Source organism: Homarus americanus, unplaced genomic scaffold (assembly GCF_018991925.1).
Source record: "Homarus americanus isolate GMGI-L3 unplaced genomic scaffold, GMGI_Hamer_2.0 scaffold19065, whole genome shotgun sequence".
In the NCBI taxonomy this organism is placed as follows: domain Eukaryota; kingdom Metazoa; phylum Arthropoda; class Malacostraca; order Decapoda; family Nephropidae; genus Homarus; species Homarus americanus.
The window spans coordinates 1,294,941-1,308,901 of NW_024757463.1; the positions used below are offsets into that span (position 1 = coordinate 1,294,941).

General features: G+C 38.1%; 2 protein-coding genes and 1 long non-coding RNA gene across 4 annotated transcripts in view; 1 reads left to right on the top strand and 2 right to left on the bottom strand.

The window, feature by feature from the left end:
• Nucleotides 1-3,718: 3,718 nt before the first annotated feature.
• LOC121857559 lies at nucleotides 3,719-5,079 on the top strand. Its single transcript, XR_006087233.1, has 2 exons — nucleotides 3,719-3,761; nucleotides 4,058-5,079. It is a non-coding gene; the product is annotated as an uncharacterized LOC121857559 (long non-coding RNA).
• A 5,429-nt stretch (nucleotides 5,080-10,508) lies between these two features.
• On the bottom strand, nucleotides 10,509-12,266 carry LOC121857522. Its single transcript, XM_042353605.1, has 2 exons — nucleotides 12,067-12,266; nucleotides 10,509-11,655 (listed from the first exon to the last, which is right to left on the bottom strand). The coding sequence occupies exons 1-2, from the start codon at nucleotides 12,163-12,165 to the stop codon at nucleotides 10,777-10,779; spliced, it is 978 nt and encodes a 325-aa protein (XP_042209539.1). The 5' UTR covers nucleotides 12,166-12,266; the 3' UTR covers nucleotides 10,509-10,776.
• Nucleotides 12,267-12,766: 500 nt separating this feature from the next.
• Nucleotides 12,767-13,961, bottom strand: part of LOC121857510 (zinc metalloproteinase nas-4-like) — a 7,710-nt gene continuing 6,515 nt past the window's right edge. The window contains exons 11-12 of one of the 2 annotated variants that reach the window (XM_042353593.1): nucleotides 13,380-13,502; nucleotides 12,768-13,050 (exon numbers count right to left, since the gene is read on the bottom strand). In XM_042353593.1, the coding sequence (XP_042209527.1) occupies nucleotides 12,908-13,050; nucleotides 13,380-13,502 (266 nt within the window). In that variant the 3' untranslated portion in view covers nucleotides 12,768-12,907. Of the gene's footprint in view, nucleotides 13,051-13,379; nucleotides 13,503-13,961 lie in introns of both variants that reach the window. The other variant, XM_042353594.1, reaches the window with a different exon arrangement.

Genomic DNA, 13,961 nt, shown 5'->3' on the forward strand with positions numbered 1-13,961 from the left:
TGGGTTAGTTAGGGTTAGATTAGGGTAGCTAGGTGAGGGTTAGGTATGCAGGTAGGGTAGGTTAGTGCTGGGTTAGGTTAGGTATGGTGTAATGATTAGCATCCCTACCTCACAATAAACTATGTGGGTCCAAGGTCTGATCCTCGGCCAGGGTGAAACTATGGGCAAAGTTTCTTTACCATTTGCCTCGGGTCTACCCAGCAGTAATTGGGACTTGGATGTTAGTAGATTTGTGGATGGTGTTCTGGGGGTAATGGTTAGCCAGTGCAGTTGGTGAGTTGTCCGTCTTCTCGACTATTCCTTGACACTGGATCATGCAGTTTGTAACTCAGGGTGTGGTTGTTGTGTTATGCATGTTTCTTACACCTTAAACACTGGGTCATGCAGCTCATTAACCTAGGGTACATGGTTGTTGTGTTGGCGACAGCTTCTACACCTTAAACACTGGGTCATGCAGCCTATTAACCTAGGGCATGGTTATTGTTGTGTTGGCGACAGCTTCTACACCTTAAACACTGGGTCATGCAGCTCATTAACCTAGGGCATGGTTGTTGTGTTGGCCACAGCTAATCTTTAAACACTGAGTCATGCAGCTCATTAACCTAGGGCATTGTTGTTGTGTTGGCTTACAGCTTCTACACCTTAAACAAATTCATGTCTAGGGGGCCTTTTGGGCAGACCATCCCCGCTACATAAGAACATAAGAATGGAGGAAACTGCAGCGGCCTTCCATTACCCATACTGGGCAGTCCTGTTTACACCCAACCCCTATTGCTCATATATAAGCATCCAACCTAGTTTGAAGCTTTCATTCAGCGATTCGAGTTAATGATGATATTTGGTAACTTGTTCCATTCATCCACTACTGTTTCCAAACCAGTGTTTACCTATTTCACGCTTCTAAATCTAAATTTGTCTAATTTAAAACCATTGTTACGAAGTTCGCCCTGGCTGGATAGCTTCAGTACCTTGTAATGTCCTCCCTTGTTTAGCCCTGCCTTCCACTTATACACCTCTATCAGGTCGCCCGCCTAATGCGCCTCTCTCGAGGGAGTGCAAATTAAGATGCTTTCTTTAACCTGTCTCTATACTCAAGTTTCCTAATGCCTGGATTAGTCTTGTCATTCTCCTCTGAATTCTTTCCAAGGATTCTATCCATTCTGTGATATTACTGCGACTGTAGAACTGAACTGGGCGTAGGTCCAGGTGTGGTCTCACAAGAGCAAGTATACAGTTTTAGGATGACCTCGCTTAGTCTTGTAACTAACACTCCTTTGTATGAACCCAAGTACTTTATTAGCCTTGTTACGCAGCAAAGACACATTGTTTACTTGGTTTAAGGTTCCTACTTACCATTACTCCTAAATCTCTCTCAAGAGTCGATTTCTATGGCATCGTTGTTCATCTGGTATCTGGTTTCCTGTTTTACGCCTCCTATACTGAGTACTTTTACATTTGTCAACGCTGAATTTCATCTGCCATTTTTTCAGACCATTCTAAAAATTTTGTTTAGATTTTCTGTAGTTTTGCCTTCTAGTCCTCAGATTTAATAACACGCCCTATTTTAGTGTCACTGTGCCGTAAATTTACTTATGTTGCTGTCTATGCCAATATCTATGTCGTTTATGTATATAATAAATAATAATGGTCCGGGTACTGAGCCTTGGGGGAACTCCCACTCTGTGACGTTGCTCCAATGGGACTTAGTGCCGCTAATGCTCACTGCTGTTTCCCTAGTCCTGTAACCATGCCCTAATCCATTTAAGGATGTCACCTTTGATGCCATGTGCTTCTACCTTCTAATTAGTCTTTCGTGGGGACTCTGTCGGGCTTTAAGAAGTCGAGATATACCACATCATAATTTGTGCCCCTGTCCACCCATCTGAAAACTGATGAAAGAATGTTAATAGATTAGTTAGGCAAGAACATCCGCCAGAAGCCATGCTGAATCAAATCATTGATCAATCGCAAGCTTCTCCAGGTGATTTCGAATAGAGCTTCTGAGATGATTGCTTCCAGTAATTTGCCAACAATTGATGTTAGACTGATTGGCTGTAGTTAGAGGATAAATGATCTATCCCCTTCTTGAAAAATCAGATACAATTTAGGCAAACCATTATTATTATTATGGTAGAGTGCTGTGTTAGGTTAGGGTGGTACAGTATTAGATACAGGGTAAACTTGTATGATAATTTAACTATTATTATTTTTAAATTGGCAGTTGAACCTTTCATTGTCTATACATGCTTAAATCAATTATAAGTTTGAGTCGATGATTAAATTATTATTATTATTAGCATTGTTACATATTACTATTTATTCACAGATGGTCAAACAGGAGTGCCGCTCGTAGATGCCAACATGCTGGAGTTAAAAGAGACGGCTGGATGAGTAATCGTACGTCAGAACGTAGCCTCATTTCTCTCTCATTAAGGACCTGGGTTTGGACTTCGGAGACTTAAAAGCTGAATGGTTCGAAATGAGTTGGTGAGATGAGGCCTGAGGGTTGTGTTTGGGGTAGTTAGGACTGCGAACGAGGCCATTTGGTGGGTTTGACCTATGGAACACCTGAATATTGCCCCCTACCCCTCCTTAGCTACCAGCCCTGGTGATAGTTTGAGGGGGGTAGTTCAGGCTGGTTTAAGGTTAATCTTCGTGAGCACTTGGGGGTTAATCTTCAGGTGAGCACTTGGGGTTAATCTTCAGGTGAGCATTTGGGGTTAATCTTCAGGTGAGCACTTTAAGCACCAGGTGAGCACTTGGGGGGTTAATCTTCGTGTGAGCACTTGGGGTTAATCTACAGGTGAGCACTTGGGGTTAATCTTCAGGTGTTAATTTGGGGGTTAATCTTGAGGTGAGCACTTGGGGGTTAACTCACATCAGGTGAGCACTTGGGGGTTAATCTTCAGGTGAGCACTTGGGGGTTAATTTTCAGGTGAGCATTTGGGGGTTAATCTTCAGGTGAGCACTTGGGGGCTAATTCTTCAGGTGAGCATTTGGGGTTAATCTTCAGGTGAGCACTTGGGGTTAATCTTCAGGTGAGCACTTGGGGGTTAATCATCAGGCATTTCATAGGTTAAAATAATAAGTAATCCGGACAGTACTTTCCATAAATTTAACTACATCATCGCTTCTTTCAATAAGATATCACATAGCCACATTCATAGTTATTATCCACCTCTATATATCCCAATAAACCTACACAGTACTTATTATAAACTTACACACAGTCACAGTAGCATTAAGGCATATATTAATGCCTTTTTAATTTTATATCACAGCATATAGGCATCTTTATATTAATCTTAATCCATTTATAGATGCATTCATAAAGCAATGCCTCTCTCTCTCTCTCTCTCTCTCTCAGTTAGACCACTTATGTATGCAGTAACTACGCAACTGGAACTACTCGCAGGCATCGCAATCCACCGAGAAAACAGGAAATTCAATATGGTGAAACAAGGACTGGACTATGACCCGAAGGTGTCGGTCGTTAGGTTAGGGTTTGACGTTTATACGGATAAATTTCAAACTGAGGGACGATTATCACCTCATTAACCCGCCACCCTACGCATTTCCATCTCCCTAGGGTGAGTTCATCCCAAGACGTGGGTCCCGGAACCTCGAGATCAGAGGTGCCATGGTTCAATTTTGGAAGACATGTTCCTGCACGACCTAGGCAAAGCAGGAGTGTCCTCGGAGAATATTACCCCAATCCTGCCGTTGTGGCCCCAGAGTGGAGTCGCCAGGATCACAGGGTGGTGAGTTCTGCATGACGGCTTATGGCTGTTGTTGGTGATGTAGCCGAGGTGTATTAGGGTAGAGATTCTGTCATAATTTTAGCCTTTATGAAGCACCTGAAGATTAGTTACCCTCAAGTGCTCACCTGAAGATTAGCTCCCTAAGTAAGCTTAAGTTAGGTCAGATTAGGTTGTATTGTGATAAGTTTGGTTAGATTGTGTTAGGTCTGGTTAAGTTAGGTTAAGTTAAGGTCTTTTTGAAGCTTAATATACTACACAGCACTGAATACCTGTACTAAAACCACTTCCTGTTTCAGACGTCGAGGACCACTAAACACAAGAACGCGTGGACCAATCAGGGAAGAGAACCCAAGCAACGAGGAATGGATTTTTATTTCAAGTCAAACAATAAATCTTAAATCCAGCTTAGAAAATCAACAAATTTATTAAAGTATTATTTGGGTGCAAGAATTTATTGATCTGTGGTTAAGTTAGGTTTGGATGGGTTAAGTCAGGTCAATCGGACATATGGATAGGCGTCTGTGTATCCAGCAGTAATTGGGGACCTGGATGTTAATAGATTTGTGGATGGTGTTCTTGGGTAATGGTTAGCCAGTACAGTTGGTGAGTTGTCCGGTCTTCAAGGACTATTCCTTGACACCAGGTCATGCAACTTGTTAACTCAGGGTTTAATATATTGTTCAGTTAGCATCTTGTACCTTAGTTAGGTAACTCTTCTTGGTTATATATAAATTCATCCTTGGGCAGTCATTTTCTTATAGTAGCCAATGCTGAAATGTCAAACTCTGGGTTAAAATTTGTTTTTTGATCATGTCAAGCAGAAGACTTGTTGAAATTAACATACAATATTTAGATATTTACTCTTCTTATATACAACTTTTCCTAATAGTACTGGCATGTGTTTATCTAGCAATGGTATTTAAAGAATGATTGCTACAAGAATGGCATTAATTTTGTGGACTTGAATATAGAGTTTTATGTTAATACAGGCCGTCCCTAATTTACAACAGAGATAAGTTCCTCGACCCATAGTTTAGGTTAGGTTAAAGCCCATACAAAACAACAATAATATCCCATATATCAAAAATAATGTAAATAAAGTGATGTTAAACATTATATAATGATGAAAATAATGAAAAAAATGGGATTTTAATTAAAATTTTTTGCAGTGAATGTATTGAGATCCCGTTCATAAGTGCGGGTGATGGTAAGTCTGACGGTCGTAACTCGGGGACTGCCTGTATACACTTTATGTTTGGCCATGATGTGCCACAAACATTAATATCTTACAGAATGAGATATAAGTATTTAAACTATTGCTGAATATTTTATTACAACCCCAATATTGTAGAACATGTGTACAGTAATGGCTGGTCTTCAGATACTGTATGTGGATGTCTTAAATTAATATTGCTGTAATTGCCCTAAAATTCATTATGAGTAAAGAATCATTAAAATAATAGGTTTTTGTATTTATGGAATTTAATGAGCAGAAGATTCCATGGCTGGTTTATATTTTGAGTTGAGAGCCAAATGTTAGATTGTTCTGGACGACGCCCGGGGAGGAGCCAAGGTAATATTTATGATAATTTACTGTTTTATGACCGTAATTATTGCTGGAAATGAGTCTAGATAGAATATTATTAAATAACATGTTGAAGGTGACTGCCAATAACTCATAGAGATGAGTATTTTATATAAATTTGGGTCACTAGTTTATTACATTGTGTATACAGTAAACTGGAGTCAGTATTTATTGTCCAGATCACTTTCCTGGTGACTGTTTTAGTGTTTGTTTGACCAAGATTCAACATTGTCTTTGTTATATGTGAAGCTTTAACCCTGTACTGTACTGATCTATATTATACAGTACTGTACTGTATTGTACTGTATTGTACTGTATGTCAGTTGTAGCATTAATGAGGGACTACTGTACTGTACTGTTCCATAATATACTGTATTGTTCTGTTCTGATCCATATTATACTGTACTGATCCATATTATACTGTACTGATCCATATTATACTGTACTGTTCTGTACTGCACTTGGGGTTAATATTCAGGTTCTATCTTCACACAGTCAAGGACGTAGTTTTGGAGTGTGTGGCCATATGTTTGGCCACATACTTTACATTTAGTCTTGTTCACATCTGCCTGAGGGAAATACTGCCAGAGTGTGTGGCCATATGTCTGGCCACACACTTTACATTTGGTCTTGTTCACATCTGCCTGAGGGACATACTGCCACAGTGTGTGGCCATATGTCTGGCCACACACTTTACATTTGGTCTTGTTCACATCTGCCTGAGGGAAATACTGCCACAGTGTGTGGCCATATGTCTGGCCACACACTTTACATTTGGCCTTGTTCACATCTGCCTGGGGAACATACTGCCACAGTGTGTGGCCATATGTCTGGCCACACACTACATATAGTGTTGTTCACATCTGCTTGAGGAACATCTTGTGTCATATGTCTGGCCACACACTTTACATTTGGTCTTGTTCACATCTGCCTGAGGGACATACTGCCAGAGTGTGTGGCCATATGTCTGGCCACACACTTTACATTTGGTCTTGTGCTTGGCATACTGCCAGAGTGTGTGGCCATATGTCTGGCCACACACTTCATATAGTGTTGTTCACATCTGCTTGAGGAACATACTGCCAGAGGTACTTATATCCTAACCTTAGTCTATCAGTTACAACATCTTATAATGTAGTGATGTTGTTACTTGCTCCATATACTTGTTTCACTTGATACACCTCATCATGGTAAACTATGGATCGACTAATGCCTGTTAGCACTCATCTGCTGCATTCATAAGAACATTGAACAAAGTGGCACTTTAAGCTAAGGTTTCTTTGCTCATAATTAATTTCAGATCAATTAGATCAATATTAAGGGAGATATGTAGACTTTACCCTTCAATTTATAGAAATAAATGTAGCTGTAACGCCATTATTAATGGTACATCTGTTGTACAGTACAGTACAGATGTCCATCATTAATACTACAACTGATGTACAGTACAGATGTCTCTCATTAATGCTACAACTGATGTACAGTACAGATGTCTCTCATTAATGCTACAACTGATGTACAGTACAGTATAGCACAGTACTTACTTCAAATATTAACCCCCTTGTCTTGTTTCCAAATCACCTTCCTCACTGCCTGCCTGTCACATTAAAACACCTCCCTTCCCATACTCCTTTAACACTTCACCATGCCCCATTTGCCTCCACTCAACTTTGCTATTTCTCCTAATTTATTTAATCTCTCCATTTCTAACATTCATCCCATGTTTCAATACAATTTAACTACATTCCTCCCATAACCTTAATACAATAAACATATATATATATATATATATATATATATATATATATATATATATATATATATATATATGTGATAAAATCATTACATGGAAAATGGAAACAACGGTACCTCTGATGTCTTAATAAAGACAAGCTATATATATATATATATATATATATATATATATATATATATATATATAAATATATATATATATATATATATATATATATATATATATATATATATATATATATATATGCAAGTAAATCACTGTAGGTGCGTGATCTAGGTATATGCTGATAACCACAAGGAAAAGAAGAAACACGAAGTTCCCAAGCGCTTTCGTGTAATTCACATCTTCAGGGGTGAGTACAGACTAGAGAGAGAAATACAAATCAAGGTGTATATATACAGAGGAGGGTGAGACCAGGTCCACAATGGTCAGGTATTAGGTAATGACCCTACTAATCTTTAAATAGCACACAACTGTTGGTGGTCAGGTCAGATGGTCAGGTGACCTGGCCTTCTCACCTGGTCACAAATCTTCTTAATTACAAAATTGTCCAGCTTGTACATGCCGTTACCACAACTAACTATCACTGAGTGGACCTACAGTATTATTTCATGTTTATGTTTATTTATTTATGTTATTTCATTTTAATATTATATTATCTTATGCATGCATAATGTTGTTATACATGTGCATATAGCTATTTATATATGTATTTTGCACACTCCTGGGACTGGCATGAAAAACTCGTGGATTTTGCTTTCTCACAGGGTCCGTTTTACCTAACCTAGCGAGCTTTAAGGGAATGCTGTATTTACATTTCAATATTTAGACCTCCCAATTTTTTTCACACCCATTATTTTACTTTCTTCAAACATTCTAATTAACCCCTTCTGTAGTCGCCACATTAACACTTCTACATAGTCAACCAATTTATTTCTTTACATTATTTACTTATTATTTGGCAACACTGATAAACTTCATCACTACTACAGTACCACCCTCTCTTAGAACACTCCATTAATGATGATTTATTCAAAAGAACAAACCAATATATTTAAACTTCAACTATTCATTCGTCATAAACAAACCACCCCCTTAATTTCACTTTCAAACCTCGTAACTTGTATTTTACTCATTAAATAACTATAATTTCAACATTTTCACTTTACTATACAGCCACATACCCTTTATTTTCTCATTTTAACGAAGCCAAAATAAAACAATTTTAAACCTTACTAATACTACACTTTCAATATTCAGCAACACACAGGTTGGACCCAGCTATCCCGGGACCTGATAGTCCGGCAGCTTCGATGGTTCGGGACGCATTTAGTGAATTTTTATCTTCTGGGGAACATTAAGATATGTTGCACAACTACTAAAAGCCAACAGTAATGCTGTAAAAGTTATGGACAATTATCACACCCTGTAATAAGTTAATTAATAAAAAGCTATAAATTTGAACAACACACTGTATTATACTGTACTCACTTTGTACTCAAATGTACTAAGCTAAAGGTCTAAAAATTTTATCTCTAATGCAAATTATGGGATGTTTATCCTCAAATTAATCGCTATCGTGCCAAAATTCCAGCAATGCAAGTTACATTCTGTCAAGTCAAGTCGGTGACATTATAAAAGCGAAAAATTTTAACTCTCTCTCTCTCTTCTGTATAATCCTGAGTCCCTGACCTCTCCCGCCTCCACTGATAACTACGTACTTGGCAGTCTCCCCGCCTGGCTGTCAACACCTCACCTCCCCTTCTTCCCAGCCAGTAGGCACTAGCGTAGCTAGGGGGGGGCGGTCCGCCCCGGGCGGCACTTTTGGGTCTGCTCATCACCCATATCTGCAGCTACTGGAGACGTTAATCCATCCCTTTGTATCGGCGGCAAGTTAATCCTTGTCGTGTCTGACCTAACACCTGACCCACATCATCACGGCCACGTCATGAGCTACACCCTTGCTATGAGGCCCCCCGCCACACACACAACCTGTAACCTGTTGAGGATTAAGGAAACAACTTCAAACAAGTACGCCAGTGAGCTCATGTGGTGTGGGTCAGGTGTTAGGTCAGACACGACGAGGATTAACTTGCCGCCGATACAAAGGGAAGGATTAACGTCTCCAGTAGCTGCAAAACCATGCAGTCTCGGGTCATATCAGTTCATGTACAGCCGACCAATCCACCAGTTACAAGCAATTCACTTCAGTTCTGCACAAGTCTCCATCGTGACAAGACGAGGGGAGGCTAGACGACTTTTAAGTTCTCTTGTGTTTTCGATCCAGTTATTTACTTCGTTGGAAGACATAAGACTATAAGGTAAGAAATATTAAAGTATTGGTTAAAAAATATTGATGTGACTTTTGCTGTGGTACTGAGATTAAATATTAAGATTTTGTTTCACAGCATTGCGATTTTATACTAAGACACTATCCTCACTGGGGTACAGACAAAAGCCACCCAGACAAAAGCCCCCTACTTTGATCGGGGTGGCTTTTGTCTGACAATTGACAGATGAAATAGTTTTTGACAATGTCATTGAAGAATTTGCCAACAAAAAAACAAGAACAGTTACTTTGTAGAAAGTCGTAGTTTTCATTTCAGAAATAAAGATGGTCCTAATTTTTTACACTTTTTTCCCTATCCTATATGTCGTTTTTGCTTTTTCTTTAACTGTTGCTTATAAAGTTTAAGTATGTTTGGGGTGTATTTAAAGCATACTATATTTGAGTGTGTGAAAGTACAGTAATATTATAATGGTACACAAACTATTTAATATATATATATATAAGAGTGAGTCACTGTGCAATATGTATTTTCTGTGGGGTCACGGGGAGGGGGGGGGGCAAACTCAAGGGCCGCCCCGGGCGTCACACACTCTAGCTACGCCACTGCGGCAGCGTTTATGGCTGTGTGGTTGTGACGAGGCAAATACTTTATTCTGCTTATTGTTTGGTGGGGACTCGGCAGTGGTGTGACTGACTTGAGCCATTTGCCACAGAAACATGAGCAGTCAGCCAAACATATGAATAACATCGTTGGTGGGTAAAGTGAACATTGCAGCTCAGATTAACACAACATACAAGCTCTCAGATGAACAGGTGAACAAAAACATCAACTACAACTCATACCTGAGGTAGGTCACCTACTGTTGTGTGAGGCTTCCAGTCCCTCCAGTTGATTTTGCACGAGCCGCCACTGTGTGTGTGTGTGTGTGTACATACATGTAAACACGTACATATTCCAAGTTGGGTTTAATTTACTGCAGGTTCTCATCCCAAGTTCGGCTATTTTTTCATTCAGTTAGGAATTTTTTTATTTATAAGATTGTTTTATTGTTGTGGGGATTTCAGACAATATGAATAGCTAAATTTATTCAATAACGTTAAAATTACAGACACACATACACGTACCAGCCACAGAATACTTATGAACTATGTATTAATATTCACCTTATTGTATACACTGAAGGTAACACACATATATACATCACATGAAAATGGATACAATTTATACATAGAATGAATACATGAATTATACATAACTCGTTTTATGTATAATTTTGAAATTAATTTAATCCCTTGTGTACAGTGTTACTTCTGAGGTGAATATCTAATTAAATGTCGTCACTGTATTAAAAGGGGTTAAATTAATTACAAATAACCACAATAATTAAACATAAATCATAGATATATTGTGTTTGAGTATTAATGGATCACCTTTTCTAATAAATATATAATCTTCAGATCTGAAATAAATGAGTTCGTAGCCCTTACTGGTGATGACGTCAACAAAATGGCGGTCCATCGTCTCGTAATGCACAACCTCTATAACCATGACCCGTATATTGACACTGTCCCAGGGAATATATCTCAAGACATCTTTTTCAGCACCTTGGATGTCTAATGATAAGAAATCAACCGTAGTTATATTCAAAGCCATGAGATAAGACGCTAAAGGGAAACATTGAACAAGAGAATACGATTTATCAGAGTTTTGGAATAATTTATCGTAAATATTTGTTTCCAATGATGTTCCCAGGAGATAGGAAGACCCCCGGTGGTCATTGACTACGCGGGTGACTTGATCTTCGTTTAGATATCTTCGCAGTAAAGTCACCATCACTTGTTCTTCTGGATATTTAGCTGTGGATAAGCATGTATGTGATATCCAAGCTTTCCTCCGCTTATTAACCAGCTTAGCGTAATTCTCCGGACTCGGTTCTATTAATAGTCCTGTCCAATTAAGTTTTTGTTCTAACCAAAGCGTATTAGACAGCTTCTCACCATCCAACGCGCCCGCTTCGACAAAAAAGCCTCCATGATAATCGCCAAATATCTGTTCAATCTGGTTATATATAAACTTCCATCCACCATAATATCTCATCTTAGTGTATAATGGATCGGTGGATAGGTTATAAGGATAGATGGATGGTGGGGATAGATGGTATTGTCTTAAAATGGATAGAACTCTTGAGTCATTTAGGGAGAGCGGGCCTTTGACACGCCAGCGAGCTTCGTTCATTGTCATTTGGGTAGACTCGTTTCCTCTCTGTGGATCAAAAATATTTACATTAGTTACCGCTGAGCTAAAACATTTACTGGGCTAAATTATTTTTCCTAGAATATAAGGAAAATGACTCAACAAAACGTAATAATAACAATAATAATGATAATAATAATAAAAATAATAACATTAATAATAATAATAATAATAATAATAATAATAACAATAATAACAATAATAATAATAATGATAATAATAATAATAATAATAATAAGGTAGCATTACATTATGTTAAGTTTGTGCTACATTATGTTAGATTACGTTATATTACGTTAGATTACGTTAAGATAGCATTAAGTTAGGTTAGAATAGGTTAGATTTGGTTAGGGTTAGGTTAGATTTGGTTAGAATAGGGTAAAAACAATATATCTCATTAAACAAGACATTTCACATCACCTGAGACAAGATAACACAACTCATCAGGAGAACCGAACAGATCACAAACACCCGTAATGATAACCTTCTCAATCCCAGACGATTCTTACGTATCTCCATTATCTCACTCTCTCTCTCTCTCTCACTCTCTATCTCTACCTCTCACTGCTATTGGTAGTTAAGAGTGGCGTTAAATGCTCTACAGTCTTGCCAGCGTGACAACTTGGGTCTATGAGGAAAACTTAGATAAATTGAATTCTTGTTTGATTTTCCTCTTAGGGGTGATCTCGAATTCCTATATTTACCCCAAATTCATAATATTACCTTTCATCTTCGTTCATATAGCTATTATATATGAAATAATTATCTAGTAACGATAATTATAATACCTATAATTATACCCCCAAAAAAGTAATAATTTTAGGTATTTTTCTACTTATAAGAATTAGATATATAAGTGAAATTTATTTATTACTTAAATTTATAGTCTTTACTTAAGCTATTTGTTAAGTATATTTTATTTGCTAGTTTAATATTACAGCTATTAGATTAGGTTAATGTGGGTGTATGTGTGGTTGTATGTGTGTATGTATGTGTGTGTGGTTACATAATACATACATATTAAAAACCCACATAATAGACGGGTCATGATAGGGGCTGAGGGGAGTGACGTAATGAGGGAATTTTTAGTCAAATCATTATCTTTGTATCTTGTTTAATAGTTATTTATTCAGGAAAATTACCATACAAATTTACATTACTTAATATTATACCTAGACAGTACAGGTATACAAACAATATCAAACAATCAATTGAATCAAGAAATAGCCATTAAACTCGTATTATTCTTTGTTTACAATGTTTACACCACCTCAAAATTGTTTACACATTGTTTACAAGCCTGTTTACAGTACAATAACATGTAATTTGGGTTTGTACGGCATTGGCCAGACTCAGACCAAGCGAGACAGTACTTGTGTTTATCCTCACACGTTTCGGTGACAACTGAAAGGAAAATGAAAGAGTTAGTCCTTAAATTCATCATAGAAAACGAAAATTAGTCACGTTTTCTTTGGTGAGTGTGAATTAAGCTGAAAACATATATAAATTAAGCTTAAAACAGCCTCATCATAAGCAAAACACCCTCTCAGCTTAGCAAAAACACCCCCAGCTGAACACAAACGCCCTCAGCTTAACAAAAACACACCTCAGCTTAACATAAACACCCCCCAGCTTTACAAAAACACCCCCAACTTAACCAAAAAAAAACACAAACATTCCCCAACTTAAAACACACCCCTCAGCTTAACACAAAGCTTACAAAAAAAGCTTACCTGCGTCATCACAGAGGACACAAGACAGCTTACAGAAGATGGTCATATAGCTGGCATTAGCTGTACACTCACCAGCTTGAGCCCAAAAGCTGCAGTAAGGGCTGTTGTCGCGGCACTTCTTACCTGAGATGCCGTGCTAATTAGTGCCCAGGTAAGGTAGTTAATTAAGGTACAGGTAGGCTAGTTAGTGGGGTGTTAGATAGGCTAGTTAATTAAGGTACAGGTAGGCTAGTTACAGGTTGTTAGGTAGGCTAGTTAATTAAGGTACAGGTAGGCTAGTTAGTGGGGTGTTAGATAGGCTAGTTAATTAAGGTACAGGTAGGCTAGTTACAGGTTGTTAGGTAGGCTAGTTAATTAAGGTACAGGTAGGCTGGTTACAGGTTGTTAGGTAGGCTAGTTAATTAAGGTACAGGTAGGCTAGTTACAGGGTGTTAGGTAGGCTAGAACTAAGGCAGGTAGGCTAGTTACAGGGTGTTAGGTAGGCTAGTTATTAAGGTACAGGTAGGCTAGTTAGTGAGGTGTTAGATAGCAAATAAGGCAGGTAGGCTGTAATTAGGTACAGGTAGGCTGGTACAGGTTGTT

Excerpts from the sequence above, each read along its gene's own strand:
- LOC121857522 (XM_042353605.1), bottom strand. The coding sequence starts at position 12,165 with ATGGAGATACGTAAGAATCGTCTGGGATTGAGAAGGTTATCATTACGG. Across the intron at positions 11,656-12,066 it reads GTTGTGTTATCTTGTCTCAG|AGAGGAAACGAGTCTACCCA; the intron begins GTGATGTGAAAT and ends TTTGATCCACAG.